Genomic DNA, 16,828 nt, shown 5'->3' on the forward strand with positions numbered 1-16,828 from the left:
ATGGGTGTGCTTTTGAGAGCCTACTTTAATTTCCTCTGTGACCTACTTTTCACTGGACGGACATTTAGGAATAGAATGATGATTTTGTTTAAAAATAAATAAAAGCTTTTCTTGTATTTCCTTGTAGATTCTGCAGCAATTAAACATTGGAAAGATGCTATTCTGGAGGATACCAGTTTTCTATACCCTTATGATTGTCATAGAATCTTCCCCGAGTTCTGTGGACTTTAATTTTGGCTCTCTCACCCATTCACTTGTGAGTATCTTCCACAGTATACATTTAGCTTGACTGGGGTGGGGGCATAGTACTCAGTGAGGTAAAGAGAAGCATCCTAAAAGGAAGCCTCTGAGAATTTAGTCTTTCCTTCATCATGGATGGATAACTCACTCACAGCCAGGGGCGTAGCTATAATTGAACGAAAGGGTTCAAAGAACATGGGCCCCCAGCTCCCGAGGGCCCTCCAGCTCCATCCCTCCCTATTTTCTTCATTGTCTCCCTCACTCTGGAGGGCCGCCCAAGAGAGGGATGAACACGGGCCCCCTCTTCCCTAGCTACGCCCTTGCTCACAGCCCATGAACACATGCTGAGGTGCAGAAGTGAACCCACAGCTTGTGGTGTGACCACCACCAGCAGCCACAGCACCATTGTGCATAGAGCATAAGAGGTGATATGAGGCTCAACTGTCTACATGCTCATGCTCTGCTCTCACAATCCATCCACTGCTTGCTCTGCAAAGACTGACTGCGTAAGCAGGGCTTCCATGTGTACTGTCTAGGAACCGCTAATAAGCCCCTTTAATAATCAGGTCTGGAATCACAGCCCTGGCCAGTCGCTCATCTGCAGAACCCAAAACTTACAAGTCCCGCTCGATCCAGCTGCCTGTTGCCCAAAGAACAAACACAGATTAGGAGCCTTTCTCATGAGCAGTTAGAAAGGGCTACTGGGCTTGTGGGGAGAAAGCCCTAAAGAACTTACCTCCCTGCAGACGAGCATTCTGTCATCCCACACGAGCACCAGCTGCTGCTGGCAGCTCCAAGAGTTGGGGTGCCTGGATGCTCCGCCCCCACCCCCAGAGCTCCAGTAATGCACTGCACGAGTGCATGGTGAATTATGAGTATTCCCCCTCCCCGAAACTGCCAGCCACAGCTGACACATGACCAAAACAATGAGGTTAAGGGAGTACTCGCTTTGAAGGGTAGCTCTATAGGAGGATTGATGCCATGGTGCCACCAGAATTGGGTTGAATCCCGGTGGTTCACACGAGCATGCAAACCTGGGCTGGGCTCCCTTATCCCGGTTTTGCACGCTCGTGTGAATAGCCTCTAGATATAAAGTAAAATCTGGAACATTTATTGCATCCGTTTAAAGCAGAAGTATGCAGAAACAGAACAGATTGCAACATCCAGCAATAATGGCAGACAGATAGTGTGCTTAAAAGCATAGGTCAATCAGGACGATAGACCCATATGACAAACAGCATGCTAAAGTAGCATGGGCCGCCCAAGATAGCAGACCTCTATTCTTCATCAAGGTCACTTTTTGTAACCCCACCCCATAGGAATAAAATATTATGTATAGGATCTGTTTTGTTCTTCATTATGGTTGGCTTATCACAGCAGGTGACTAGAGGTCCACTTTGGGTAGGCAGAACTGGCATCCCCTGACATGCCACGCCAGCAAGCCAGGCATTTAAAATGTGAGAACAAGTTGAGATTGTTTCAGCCCCAATAGCTGCCAGGTGAAGAGGTAAGTTTTGAGTTCTGCAGCTGAGCTACTGGCCAGGGCTGTGACTGGAGACCAAATTATTAAAGAGGCTTATTACAAGACAGGCATACTCTAAATGGTGCTTGCATCATACCTTACGCTGTATTTGCTTCAGAGTGCATAGACGATGCATGCAGAGACAAGTTTCTGAGCTGGCTCTAAGTAGCTTCCAGGGAGATTTGAGGCCTGGTACTATTTCTGTTGTTTTTCTTCTACACCCAGGCTTCTCTACCTTTTCTTGCTGGCACTGACATTTTAGAGGCTTCTAAAACATTGCAAAACTGCTTCCTAATACATCTCTACACCTTTAGGTGTTTTAAAAAATATTTCTTGAGAGAACGGGATTCTCTGTGAGACAATTTGGTTTGTATGATTCATTGTGAACTGCTGCCGAGTGCTTAGCCAGCAGCCAATATCTGAAAGTGTTATTGCCCTGACAAGAGTTTTCATGTAGTTTCCCATTAGCCTAGCCTCATGCTAACACCCCCATTCCCTTCAGCACTAGCTAAAAAGATTTTTCCTGTACCCCCGAGTTCTGTTTACTACATTATGCTTTGCAGTAGGTATGCCTACTTCACCAGTTCATATTCATAACTCAGAGAGGTAGAAATTGCTTTTAAGACCCCCTTATTCACGAGTATTGTCAATCATGTTTTTTCCCCCTTATAACATCCCTCCTAATTACTGGTTAACCATTTTCTGAAAGCCATTCTCCATATTAAGCCAGTTCAGACAAAATGTTTCTGGCCTAGGCCTCGTAGAATGGCACTGAAGCCCAACCCCAGTCATTCTGTGAGTGGCTACAGCTGACAATTTTTGATTGATTGATTCAGTGTTATCAGTTGGTGTCAACTCTTAGCACCCATATAGATAGATTCTCTCCAGGATGATCTGTCTTCAACTTGGCCTTTCAGGTCATTCAGTGGTGCAGTCATTGCTGTCGTAATCGAGTTCATCCACCTTGCTGCTGGTCATCCTCTCCTTTTTCCTTCAACTTTCCGCAGCATTATGGACTTATCAAGGGAGCTGGGTCTTCGCATAATGTGCCTGAAGTATGATAGTTTGGGCCTGGTCATTTGTGCCTCAAGTGAAAATTCTGGATTGATTTGTTCTATGATCCATTTGTTTGTTTTCCTGGCTGTATCCTCAAAAGTCTTCTCCAGCACCAAAATTCAAAAGCATCAATACTTTTTCTATCTTGCCTCTTCAAAGTCCAGCTTTTGCATCCATAGAGTGTCACGAGGAAAACCATTGTCCAAACGTTCTAATCTTTGTAGGTATAGACACGTCACAGCATCTATCCTTTCCAAGGCCTTCATTGCAACCCTACCAAGTGCTAGTCTGTGACGTATTTCTTGACTGCTGGATCCTTTACTGTTGATGGTCGATCCTAAGAGGCAGAAGCTATCCACCACTTCATTGTCTTCATTATCAATCCTGAGGCTGGTTGCTGTACCTGTTGTCATTAGTTTAGTCTTCTTGACATTTAGTCATAGTCCCATTTTTTCACTGTGCTCCTTGACTTTCATTACTAGAGCTTGCTGATCATCCACATTCTCAGCGATCAGAGTGGTGTCATCAGCGTAGTGCAGGTTATCGATGTTTCTTCCTCCAACACTGAAACCACACTCATCTTCGTCTAATCCAGCATCACTCAGTATGTGTTCAGCATATAAATTGAATAGATAAGGAGAAAGTATATAGCCTTGTCTTACTCCTTTGACAATCTGGAACCAGTCTGTTTCACCATGTTCCTTCTGGATTGTGGCTTCCTGTCCTTTGTATAGGTTTCTCATGAGATGTTCTGGGACACCCATTTTCCTAAGGATATTTCACAACTTGACATGGTCAATGCAATCAAAGGCTTTTCTGTAGTCAATAAAGCACATATTGACTTCTTTTTGGTATTCTTTGGCTTTCTCAATTATCCAGTGTGCATCAGCAATAATGTCTCTTATTCCTCAACCTTTTCTGAAACCAGCTTGAACACCCGGCATTTCCCTTTCCACGTAGTGCTCTAATCTGCATTGGATGATGCAAAGCATGTGAGATTAAGGATATTGTGTGATGGTATGTGCAATCTGTTAGGTCTCCTTTCTTTGGTATAGGTATGTAGACTGACCTCTTCCAATCCGTTGGCCACTGTGTTGTTCTCCAGATTTGCTGGCATAATTTGGTTAGAGCCTTCACTGATACGTCTTTTATTGCTTGCCATATTTTTGTAGCTATTCCACCAATTCCTCTAGCCTTCCAACTTGGTAATGACCAGAGTGCTGACCTAATTTCATCTTCCCATACTCGAGGTTCTTGTAGAAAATATCTTCTAGAGTATCTTGGATGTTGATGTTCCTGCTGTACAGGTTTTCAGTATTCTCCTTCCATCTCTGTTTGATCATCTCTGAATCAGTTACTATCTATCCTTTGCCATTCCTTAACAAATGCTTTGCAGCATTTTATACTGCAAAGAGGCAACTTTTAACATGGTGATTGTCTTTTATTTAGCAGGGGGAGAGTAACTGGCTCCATCCACCCCCAGCACAGTACTCCAGTGGCTGCTGCTGGTGTCTATCTTATGTTTCTTTTTAGATCATGAGCCCTTTGGGGACAGGGATCCATCTTATTTATTATTTCTCTGTGTAAACTGCCCTGAGCCATTTTTGGAAGGGGAGTATAGCAATCGAATAAATAAAAATAAAATAAATAAATACCAATTTAAGGTTGGAACCCCCTTTTGAGTTCAGAGATCTTTCGGAAAATATCCATTTTGCTTTCTTCTGTTTCTTGGTCTTTGGCAGTCTCTTTTCACATTCGTTCTTAACAACTTCTTTGATTTAATTCCAATATTTTACCATACATCTGTGACTGATATGTAGTGAAAGGCACCTTACCACTTGGCAGGATGTTACAGACAACCAAGCTATGACCAGTGGTGTTTTTGGTTAATCCATTCCTTGATCCAGGCAAGCTTTTGAATGGTGCTTTAGTTACTTTGATTCCAGTCCTGAAGCAGAAGTGAGGCTAACACACAGAGCACTGAAGGCAGACTGCACTTGCTTCTCTGTACATAATATTTATTTATTTTATTTAACATATTTTTATACTGCCCAAAACTTATGTCTCTGTCTCATTATACCGTATCTGTCTGATTCCACTGTCTTGTCCTTGCACACCGGAGACCAGCAGGTTCCAACAGGTTCTAGGATTCGGAGGCAATAAGCTCACATCAGTTTAAATGCCAAAGACATTTTGTACCCAGACCCCCAAGGAGACGCGGAGACATTGTTATGGTGATAACGGTCCATTTTATTGAGGTTTAGCTACAGAGATATCGGCTGGGATTGGATGTTCCCATGGCAGTGCGGTGCCTAGCAGGCCGGCCACACCGTGGCCGCCTCCACCTAGAAGACCGTGGCGTTGGCACCTTGGCTCCAGGCCGCACCTCTGCTCTGTAGTGGAGGGGCCCTTCTTCGCCGACCTAATGTCAGGTTTCTTAACTATCAGAACAACACCCCACCAACGCTGCACAGCCATACGGAGAGGATGTCGCCTGCAGCGAGGTAGGTGTCAAGCAGCATCCCTGATCTGCCAAGCCTCAAGGGATCGGCTTCACCTCCTTGATTTACCTAACCTAAGGTGCCACACCTATTTAGTTAGCAGCTGTCCACTGCACTGTACCTGCCATAGCGGGCGCTAGCCTAGCTTAGACGGACTGAGCCGGCGCGGGCGCGCTGCCAGCTTCCGGCTTCTGGCCCAGCCCCCGGAAGCGGCCTGGGCCAATGGGAGGCCGTGCCCAGTCCCCACGTGCTCCTTTCCTAAGGGGCGGGGGCTGGGACAAACTAGCCGTGCCACAGGAAGCGCGGCGATCGGCTTTCTTATTAGGTAGAGCTAATAGGGAGTATGTTTTTTAGCAAACCTTGTCTTTAGCTTGCTATAGTAATTGGCATAAAGATATAAAATTCAAAATATGAATATAGGAATGCAGGTGATTACCAGGTTACAAAAGTTTAAAATGAGACTCTTTAAATGTATGAGTATAAGAATCCTATAAAATCAGCGTGGTGTAGTGGTTAGAGTGCTGGACTAGGACCGGGGAGACCCGAGTTCAAATCCCCATTCAGCCATGAAACTAGCTGGGTGACTCTGGGCCAGTCACCTCTCTCTCAGCCTAACCTACTTCACAGGGTTGTTGTGAAAGAGAAACTCAAGTATGTAGTACACCACTCTGGGCTCCTTGGAGGAAGAGCGGGATATAAATGTAATAATAATAATAATAATAAAATCCTATATGTGCAAAGGGGGGAAAGTGGACCACACCATTAAACCTCCTCGCCATATCTTCCGCAGTGCCACTACAATACCACAACTCTTTCCTCTGGATTCTACACTACCTAGCAAGCTACTAGGGAGAAGAGAGCTCACTGTGAGGCAGTCTGTTTATTTCTGTGAGATCTTTATGCAGATTTCCAGCAGATTGACTTGTTCCTTAGAGGCACTCAGATAGATTGATTAGACAAACTAAGCCATCAAGGTTGCTAAATTTCCATACATTAAAATACTGCAGCAAAATATCTGTGAAGCACCATGTAGTTGGTTATGATATTTTAAACTGGCTATATTTATTTAGGTCTATTTTATACAAATAGGTCACATGTGGCTCTTTCACAGGCTATACTTGTCTGTGGAGGCAATGGCTCAGCTCCCTTTCAAATGAAACCATTGAGGGCCTTGCCACTCACTTGTATATTGTCAGATTTGAACCTGAGTGTACAGTACTTTCACTTCTCACAGCGCTGGAACTAGTAGACAACTTAATCCATGTTTACTAGCGACCTTTGTCTTTTTGTGCCCATTGCATATATTTATGTTTTAGTCATTTGTTAAATGACCCTTGAAACCAATTGTCAGTACTTTCGAGAAAGTACCATTTCCTTGTATCTGTTCCAGAAAGTGACAGAGCTGGCAGTTGTGTGGGCGGCCGATCTGGCCACCCAAGGCTGCCTTCTGCTCATCTGCGGGGAGAGCAGGCTAAGCCCATTCTCCCTGCAGACCCGGAAGAAGCTCTTCTCAGTGGTCGTGAGAAGAGCTTCGCTGGCTGCTACTCTTTAGCAAACAGAGTTTTACAGGCTTTCTGAGCAAAAGGGTTTATCCTGTGACTCTGCCTGTTGACTGGACTCGAGTGGATGTACCTAGTTCTTCTTTAATCCAGCCCTGTCCCCACACCCCACAATTGTATTCATCCTAACATTTTTTTAAAAATGCTCTCATGAGTGGGAAAATGCCTTTCTTCTTTCAGATTCACAGCAAAGATGGCAAAGAAGAGAAGAATGCAGAAAGAGTGCTGCTTAGGCAGAAACGGCAAGGTAGGTCCAATCTCTTCCAAGAGTGTGTTTGCCTTGCAGGTCATGGAGGCTTTGTTGTTTCGTATGCAGTCAAACCACTTTGCTTTTGGGTTGATAACTTTCTCCCTGATCTGTGATCCTGCTCTGTGATCATCAGAATAGTTTGACATGAACACAAACCACTACTTTCAACAATACAGGGCTGAAAGGATCCAGATGCCCGTTTTGTTCAGAGCATAGTACAGTTAATGCAAGAACCGGGTGCCCATGTGAACTGGCCCCCATTGAGCAAAACTGATCAAACCTGGAAGTCATGAGTAGATGGGTAATTGGTCGACAAGGAGGGGGATGAAGTGGGCGTATCCCGCTTCTATCCTGAGTCAGGGTGTGTCGCCAATTTTGGGGCACAGGCAAGGACAGCAATGTCCCAAACCAGCTGGTTAGGCCCGCACTGCAAGGGGGTGGAGTCTGCTTCACACAGTTCGCTGATTCTACCATGTCAATATATTTTGGCCCTTTTACCCAAGCCTGTTGCGTCAACGTACTCCTTGGGACTGGGGTTTGGGGACAAAGGAGCCAGCTGCCCATTTTGTTCAGCGCATAATGCAGTTCATGCAAAAACAGGGTGCCCATGTGACCTGGCCCCTGGTGAGCAGAACTGATCAAACCTGGAAGTCATGAGTAGATGGGTAATCATAGTGGCTTTCACTTCTGATCAGTTTAGGAAAGAAATCATAGGCATGTGCAGTGCCAGCAGGAGCAGGTTGGCAGTAGCCCCAGAGCATGACCATGTCTCCACACATTAGAATATGGTGGCGGGGGGGGGAGCACCCAAAAGAGCCTGGCTTAAGAATTCTGTTAGTTTTTAGAACAGGAGTGGGCAATCTGTTGTTGAACTACAACTCCCATCTTCCCCAGCCCAAATATATTTAGGGATTCCTGTTGTGGTTCATTTTGGGCCCGTTCAGATGTAACAATTTGTTTCCGGAATCTCATTTGGAGGGCCCCAAATCGCTCTTGGAATCCTATTCATTTTAAGTAAAATAAAAATTCTTTCTTCAACTCCTTTTTTACCACCACTTGTGTGAGAGATGGCTGGAGCTGCCATGCACAGCCACCTCCTGGAAGTGTCTATGGAAAAAATGGTGAGCCAGCCACTACTGTAGTGACTATCGTTTTTTTCTATGGTGGTAGACATCCTTGAACCTTCCCTCCCCTGGGATGATGCTGCATTCTGGAGCAGTGATGGATATTCATGATGATGGTGCCCAGGAGGCAGCTGCGCATTGCAGCTGGGCTCACATGGCAGCCTGGGCTCACCAGAGTTCATTGTTGTCCGCCACCTGTCCCCAAGTGTTTGGAGGTGCACATCTCCCCTTCACACTTGATATGCTTACTCTAACAAGCATCAGTGGAATGCTGCTATATCTAGGTTACTATACAAATAGCGATGCCAACAAAGCACATTCAGTTGCTGGGTTTTCATAGCAGCTGCAGTGGTGCTCCCAGGCTGAACTGAGAACTTAGAAGCACACCGAACCCCAGTAACACAATCCAAAGAATTCTAGCCTATCCCACATGAGAGAGAATAACTGGAATATGAGAGAGAATAAGTTGAAGGGGCTACTGAGTAACGTACTAGTGGAATGCAAGTCTGGCCCACAAATGTACTGTCCTGCAAGGTTTCCAATCCTGAGGCTGTCCCTGTGCAAGAGAACTTTGAATACCATGGGTTATTGAATATCCTGTGATAACCTTTGACTATCATGGGTTATTGAATATCCTGTGATAACCTTTGACTATCATGGGTTATTGAATATCCTGTGATAACCTTTGAATATCATGGGTTACAATGTTGGACTAGTACTGGGAAGACCTGAGTTCGAATCCCCATTCAGCCATGAAACTGAGCCAGTCACGTATCTCTCAGCCTAACCTACCTCACAGGGTTGTTGTGAGGATAAAAATAACCATGTACACCACTCTGAGCTCCTCGGAGGAGGAGTGGGAAATAAATGTAAAAATAAAATAAATAATATTCCATGAAAGTACTGCGAAAGTTAACTGTGATATTCAGGCATTAAACCTAAGCCAAAAAATGTGGTTAGGTTCTTGAGAACTGGTACAGGCTGCTCATTTGCCCGGTTGGGGATTTAAAATTCAAACTCCCAACACCCGGCAAATGAGCAAGCCACACGGCTTCTCTCAACTGAGGAGCGGGGTCAGCTGCTCTTTAACTGGATTGTTTTTTCTTGATGTTTTAATGCTGGGTTGTGAGCTACCCAGAGAACAATTTGTTATGTGGTGACTAATAAATAAATAAATAAATAAATAAATAATGACGATGATGATTTTATTATAAATCACTCTTGTTCGTAAATACAGCAGACCCACAGATATCGCAAGTTTGACTCCCATGGTTTTCCCGTTTCTCAGGCAACTACCTGGCGCAAAAATTTAGTTATTGCAGGGGTAGTTTTGGTCTTTCATTGGGCTTTTTGGTTAGGATTTAAAAGTTAAAGGTAAAAACCCCTTAAACTTTTAAATGATCAAAACTACCCTCATATAGCTAAATCTGTGTGCTGGGAATGAGCAGCCAGCTTCTCCCCTCCCTCCCTCCCTCCCTCTTTGCCTCCTTCCTGCTCTGCTGCCTTCCCCCTCTCCCCACCTGCTGCCAGCCTGCTGCTGCTCTAGAGTGGTGTCTCCCTTTAGCCGCCAGTCTAGCCAAGCTAAGCCTTTACATACAGCTGATCTCTCGGGGTGGGGAGGGAAAGGAGCGGGAGGAAAACAAAACAAAATACAATACAGAACCATTTAAACACTTTTTAAAAAGTCAATTTTTAAAAATCAATTAAATTAAAATTTAAATTAAAAATCAAATTAAAAGTCCAAATGTATGAGAAGTTGATTATAGTTACAATATGCCCTAACAATACATATCAAATTGTCTTTCAGCTGCTACACTAGGCAACATACCTACAGCATACACCATTGGTATTGAGATAAGCTTTGCAGAAACTTCACCCCAGGAGGCCATCAGAAGCCATCTAAAGAACCTGAGCTTTCCCCTTGTGGTAAATCTCCCAAATTCAGCTACAAACATTTCAAGTATTACTGTTTCCACAGGTGAGTCGTGTGTTCCCAGTTATTATTTATTTATATAGTGCCATATGTGCGTAGTGCTTTATAAGAGGACAGGTCGCTGCCGCAAGGGTCCTTTACGATCTATAGTTAACTATCAAGAGCCAACAAGGGTGAGCTGAAAGAAAACGTGATTGTTTCAGTTACATGCACTTGGGTTTAGTTAACAGCAGAGTGTGGAGGCCAGGGAATTGTGCCAAAGCTTAATGGTGAAGGCCAAATCTGAGGAAAGATTTGAAGGTGGGAGGGGAAGAGTGGTGGCATCATGCAGATATTCTGGGAGGCAGTTCCAGGTAGAAGAGACAGTAACCAAAAAAAGGACATAACCTTTTGAGGGAGTAAGGGTCCTTCCGCTCCTCCCACTAAGGGTGGTGGCGTTGGCCACAGGCAGTGATGTATTGGTATGCAGGAGCCAAGAGATGGGTGGGGCAAGAACATGGAGGGCTTGAAGATTAGGATGAGGAGCTTGTGCAAGAGTAGGCAGGAAGCCAGGCTAGGGATAGAAGGAGGGGTGTCAAGTAGCAAGAGCAATGAGAGTGGCAGATGATGAGAGGCAAACAGCAGAATGTTGGATGGCGTTGTTATTAGTTGTCATCCAGATTGTACAGATTCTTTTTAATCTCAATTATCTCTAAACCCACCTGGAAAATTCAGTATCTTATAATGTGGCTAAGATCTGTTTAATAGCCAATAAAATTCATCAGGAGCTCATTAAGTACCCAATTTAGTGATCTATGTTGATGCTTAACTACAGTATTACAACCTTGATGGCTTATTTTGCTGGGCTTCTGTATGTAAGTATTATGATTGTTCTGGTCTGTGACTGTAATAAAGTATTGGCTTGAGAAGGGATGAAAATGAGACTATGGAAGGCCAGAGAGGAAAATGCTGCAATAGTCAGGGCAAGACTTGTGTACACTGCCTATGGATGCACACGTCAGGCAATATAGAAATATGAGAGAGAGGGAGGAGGATGGCCAGGACACGAGTTTTGGCTGAGGGGGCAGAGAGGAAGGGCTGTATTTTTCCAGTCTTTAAAGGAAGCAGCAAGATTATTTAGTGGCGCGCTGTATACATGGGGAATGCCGATCCCCACCACTGTGTCAGCGCGATGAGGTGGGGGGCGGGGTTGTGCCCCCATCACATGAGGCAGACACAGTGCCGCCATCTTGGCTCCCCCTCCACAGGGCCAGGATCAGCTAATCAGGGAAGGAGGTGGGCAGATTGAGGCCCGACTGCCTCCCTTCCACTCAGTTGCTCCGCAGCTTGGCACGGTGTTCAGCTGGAGGGCCATTTGGGGGTGAGGGGGGCCAAGGAACAGCCCTTCAGGATTTTTGTGGCCTGAAGGGTTGAGAATGGCCCTCGCCCAGGGGGTTGGCTCGACTCACCAATTCAGAGTACAGCAGCTTGGGTTCGGGTGGGTCAGGTTGCCCCCCCAACAGAGGAAAGCCTCGCGGTGAGAGGAAATCAGGACCTGGCGCCTGACCAAATCAGTACCCGGCCCTTCACCCTGGTGTGGGACAGCCCTCCCTAGGAGGCGGTCCCACACAGGAGGAGTACCTGCACTCTGTTAGGGACCTCACAAGTCTTATCCTGCTGTACATTAATAAAATGGCCCTATTTTACTCCAACTAAGCGTGTCCTGTCTTTATTGGGGTCTGGAGGTGCCAAGGAAAGGAAGCAGTTAAGGAGAAAACCAATGCTTCATGCCAGTTGAACAGAGTGGGTGCTGATGCTGTCAATGGATAAAGGGAGGGTATGGGGAAAGAAGTTCAGGCTATACGTCCATTTATTTTTTCCAGTTCTTATTTCATCTTGGGGAACCAGGAATGTCTAAATCACAAGAAGGGGGCCCAGCAAGAAGAAATAAAAAGTTTTTAAAGCTATAGGCATTCTTAAAATATACAGGGTTGACTAGAAGTGGCATGTCTTTGTAAGTTGCAAGTAGTAAAGCTCTCAGATACATGCACACCTGCCCTGCAACCAGGTCAGCCCAATAACTGTCTGAAAATATTCACCAAAAAATACAAAGGACTAGCTGAGGCCTGAGAGATGTTCTTCTCATCCCAAGAAAAGGAAGTCTATTGGAAACATAAAAGCCTAATAGGAGTAGTTTGTTATGATTCAGCTAGCATGCAATTTGATTTACTTTTATGTTTCAGGAAATTGCAGCACCCTTTGTCGACAGATTTCCTCTCCTCTTAAATGTCTTTACTAGTATGATTATACATACAGGAAGCCCCCAGATTACAAACAGGTTGTGTTCCAAAAGTTCATTTGTAAGTCGGATGTTCATAACTTGGAAGTTGGAATGCATATGGCTCCCAAGAGCAACAACTTGTTTGTGTGTACGAGTTGGCGTTTGTCTCTTCCTTAATGTTAGGGAGCTTTGTTTGTATGTACAGATGTTTGTAAGCTGGATGTCTATAACTCATAGTAAGTTGCAATATCTATCTCGAATAGATATCATTATAGAGTGGAATGAATGACAGAACTAGAAATTTATTTTGGTATGGTTCCAGCGAAAACAGCTGAATCAAATCCAAAAGAAACAGGCAAGGGTGGTCCAGGACATTGTGCTATCCAAGGCGAAGAAGGTGATGGCACCCCCACTATAATATAAACACAAAGAGGCTGTTCTCATGATCAGCCAAACCTGGGAGTAGGCAGCCAAGCGTGACGCAGCACCAAACTCAGTGCTGAAGCTCAGCTCTTAGCTGAGCTTAGGGGCTCAAATGTGCCCTTAACCTGGCTGCTGGGACCATGCATCAGCGCAGGCTGCTTGCAGCTCACATTGACACAGAGATGGGGGGGCTAGAGTGCCTGTCCCCTGGGGGAATGCTCGGCTCACAGTGCACTGTGGGATACTGGGAGGACGGGATAATGAGTCTCAGCCTCAAAGCAATCCACCTTGCTCCATGCTGCACGGAGCAGTGCGGATTGTGTGGGAGTGCGCTCTACGCTCCCACCAAGGAGAGGATGATCATTTGGGGGAAAGGCAAGGTTTGCGAAGGCTCCCCCCTGCTTCCCCCACCAAATTGTTCATGAAAATTGCCCTGAAGTCTGGCTAATTCAATAAACAACCTGGTTTGTTAAGCTAAACCTAACTCATTTAAGCATTTCTTCCCCCTGCCTGCTATTTTATTGTGTCCCTACACCAGAGGCGTAACTAGGGAAAACGGCGCCCGGGGCAAGCACTGAAATGGTGCCCCCCCGCGCCCCCAACATACTACATTATACTTAGGTTTTTCCTCACAAGCGCCCGCTGCTGCCGCCATGCCAGGCCACTGACTGGCCGCCAGGCGCCAGCAAAGCAATGGGGAGGGGGGCGCGGGCGGCGCGGAAGGGACCACTCGTGGGGGAGGGGGCGCTGACGTGCTCCCTTGACTGCTGCAGCGCTGCTGCACTGAGCAGGAAACATTTGTATTAACAAAATAATAATAATAAAAAAAATTTTTTTGTCATGGCGGCACCCCCCATGTGACCAGAAAAGATGGCGCCCGGGGCATGTGCCCCACCTGCCCCCCCTATAGTTACGCCTCTGCCCTACACTGAGAAATGAACTTTGGTCCTTCCTACAAAAATGTTATAAGACTAGGCTGTTCAGAGAACTGCAGAATGCATGAAGTATTTTAATTGTAGCCTTTTTTGTTGTTGTTCTGAGAATGAAATTTATAACCATATGTATACTTTTGGGAGGGGAAGGGAGAGCCTAGCCTGATCCTGTTGTGTAGTGTCAGCTTCTTCATATGCATGCAATTCTGCAGTCTGAGGTGGCTGGCAGTTCACTTTGCATGGAAACCGCAGGTTGGGCTGGCTGTTCACTGAACCAAGGTTGCCCTAAGAGGGTCACTTCACACAGTACATGTCCATACAGGTGTACAAAGAGCCATTGAGAAAATTTGAAAACCAGGTGTCTACTTCGCTTGGCCCTTGTGCTGGTTGAAGGGCATTTAACCTCTACTCTGAGCGAGAAGGACACTTCTAGGCCATATTTTGTATTGAAGAAACAAGTTATAATGCTTAAATGTCACAAACGGAGACTGGAGCTGTGATACTCTACTCGTGTTAATAAAATTATCAAGAGCTGAGAGGAATGACTCACTGAATTTCAAAGTGGCTTCTGAAAGATTGTTGAAATGTGTTCAGCTTTTTAAAAATAATGCTATTACACAAATTTAACCACATATAAAACTCTTAACAGCAATAAATGACTATTCCAAGAACAACTCATTTAACTATAGACCAAGGATACATTATTAAATACCAAACTATTTAAATGTATTGGCTTACATGATGAGAAAAACTGCCTGTCATTTTAATTTCAATGGGACTATTAGATTCAATAGGAGTAATTTTCCTCCTCCTATAGGCCATCGTCATTTTAGTCCATTCCTGCAGTACACTAGCTCCCATACTGTGCAGGGAGCCAGCGATTAAAGCAAGAGGCACACACACACTCCTTGTGAGTCCCTGTAAAGCATGCCTGCACACCTTACAGATGGGAGTGCAGAACTGCCTTTTCTCAAGGCTTGATGGGCACTCAGCAGCCCATTGCATGCGTGGGCAATCTCACAAGAAACATGCATGTCTCTCACTTCAGTTGGCAGTTCCCTGCCCAATATGGGAACCACTCTCTGTCCCCCCCCCCATAAAATTAGGGGGAATTGCCATTTTTAGAATATCCATTACTCTACCTTGTCCAAATTGAACAACAATGTTCATGTTATGCATTGATGGTAACCATAATTATTTATGGTTATGCTGGTAATGCACCATGAACTGTCATTCTTCCACATTTTAGCTGAGAATCCCCCCCCCCCCCCAGTATTGAGCTATTAGACATCTCGTTGCAAGGTCAAAGTGTCTTTCTTTTTTGGCACCAAGTCCTTTTGAAGACTCCAGGATCTTTTGTCTGGGGGTCCAGTGGCACTGCTATGCATGTGACTTACCTAATATTTGCCTGTAAGGTGATTTTAATCTTGTATTATCAAGCGGAGAGCTGGTCTTGTGGTAGCAAGCATGACTTGTCCCCATAGCTAAGCAGGGTCTGCCCTGGTTGCATCTGAATGGGAGACTTGATGTGTGAGCACTGCAAGATCTTCCCCTCAGGGGATGGTGCCGCTCTGGGAAGAGCATCTAGGTTCCAAGTTCCCTCCCTGGCTTCTCCAAGATAGGGCTGAGAGAGATTCCTGCCTGCAACCTTGGAGAAGCCGCTGCCAGTCTGTGAAGACGATATTGAGCTAGATAGACCAATGGTCTGACTCATTATACTGTATGGCAGTTTTTCCTATGTTCCTATGTTCCTAATCTACATAGAGACATATATGGAACATATATTTTATCTACTTCATGGGGATGCATCTTTGTTGATCACTGGTTACTATTGTCAGACTTATAAACAGAGATACTGTCTTGCCACATACTCAACTCTGTTTTGCTGTATTATGTCTTGCAATGATTACATGCATTTAGAAGCTGCAGTTTTTGCTCTCAAAATACTAAATCTTTAAAAGAATTCAAATTAGAATTAAATTTATTTCAGTCTTTGACCAGCATAGAGTTGATTTTTAAAATATGTCTAATTATCTCTGACTTTAGGCAGCAGGTATTTGGTGTGCCTTCTAGAGTAATTTACACCTATACTATAAGTTTCTTAGACTATGGCAAGAGATAGCAAACTATACTATGTGCTACCATGTATTTAGCCATCTCGAGTCAGTATTAGAGGACGTCCCTCAGGACATTTGACGCTCATCCTTACATAATGCGGGCAATCTTCAGAAGTCAGTTAATGTATTGTTTGAATCTTGTGGGTAGAGTACATACAGTGAATATATACAAATATAGGGAATGAGATGGACCGGACCGTGCCCAGCACAATAGCACACCTCACCTCTTTTTGTTGTTCTGCTTTTACATTAGTGTGCAACTCAACTGGCAACAATAGCGCTCATTGTTACTGTGAGCCTGGCTATGGGTGGCCTGCCGAGGCATGCAACACTAATGCAGTTTGCCACAATACTGTTGTAGCACCAGAAGACAACTGCCATTGTATTGCACAGCTGCCTCCTCTTGGAACCTATTGCCAACTTCAATCTGAAGGTAAGAGAAAGTATTATTTGACAGTATCCAGCAGCTGCCACGCAGTAGCAGTCAGTGGCTGACAGACATACAGAGCGTGGGCGCAGCAGTGCAGCGAGAAGCACCCTGACAGGACTTTCCAACTAACTACATCAGTGCAATGGGGTGCAGCCATTTTTGATGCCCTCCCCTTCCCCAGCCCCAGGCTGAGCAACCTTCGGGGACATATTTTGGGGTGGCACAGAGGGCTTTCTGGGGAAGGGGAGGGCATTGAAAATTGCCGTCTTCCTACTGCACTGGTGTAGTTAGGAAGTTCTGCTCTCTCGCTGCACTGGTGCATCCCTGCTCTTTATGTCAGCCAGGATTTGACAATATCTGATGGCAGACATCAGTCATAGCCCATCCTTAAGAGTGACTTGCTATGGTTTCTGAAAAATGACTTGCAAAATTCAAACGTAAATGGCCTGTGACAGAGGAATAAGGAGTTGCTGATAGATTA

General features: G+C 45.1%; 1 protein-coding gene across 3 annotated transcripts in view; it reads left to right on the forward strand.

The window, feature by feature from the left end:
• Nucleotides 1-16,828, forward strand: part of ADGRF5 (adhesion G protein-coupled receptor F5) — a 96,362-nt gene that overhangs the window by 43,261 nt on the left and 36,273 nt on the right. For all 3 annotated transcript variants that reach the window (XM_053286699.1, XM_053286701.1, XM_053286700.1), the window contains exons 2-5: nt 128-256; nt 7,059-7,125; nt 10,060-10,230; nt 16,171-16,350. In XM_053286699.1, the coding sequence (XP_053142674.1) occupies nt 155-256; nt 7,059-7,125; nt 10,060-10,230; nt 16,171-16,350 (520 nt within the window). In that variant the 5' untranslated portion in view covers nt 128-154. The remainder of the gene's footprint in view (nt 1-127; nt 257-7,058; nt 7,126-10,059; nt 10,231-16,170; nt 16,351-16,828) is intronic.

The sequence above is a fragment of the Hemicordylus capensis genome, chromosome 1, assembly GCF_027244095.1.
Source record: "Hemicordylus capensis ecotype Gifberg chromosome 1, rHemCap1.1.pri, whole genome shotgun sequence".
Taxonomy (NCBI): Eukaryota; Metazoa; Chordata; class Lepidosauria; order Squamata; family Cordylidae; genus Hemicordylus; species Hemicordylus capensis.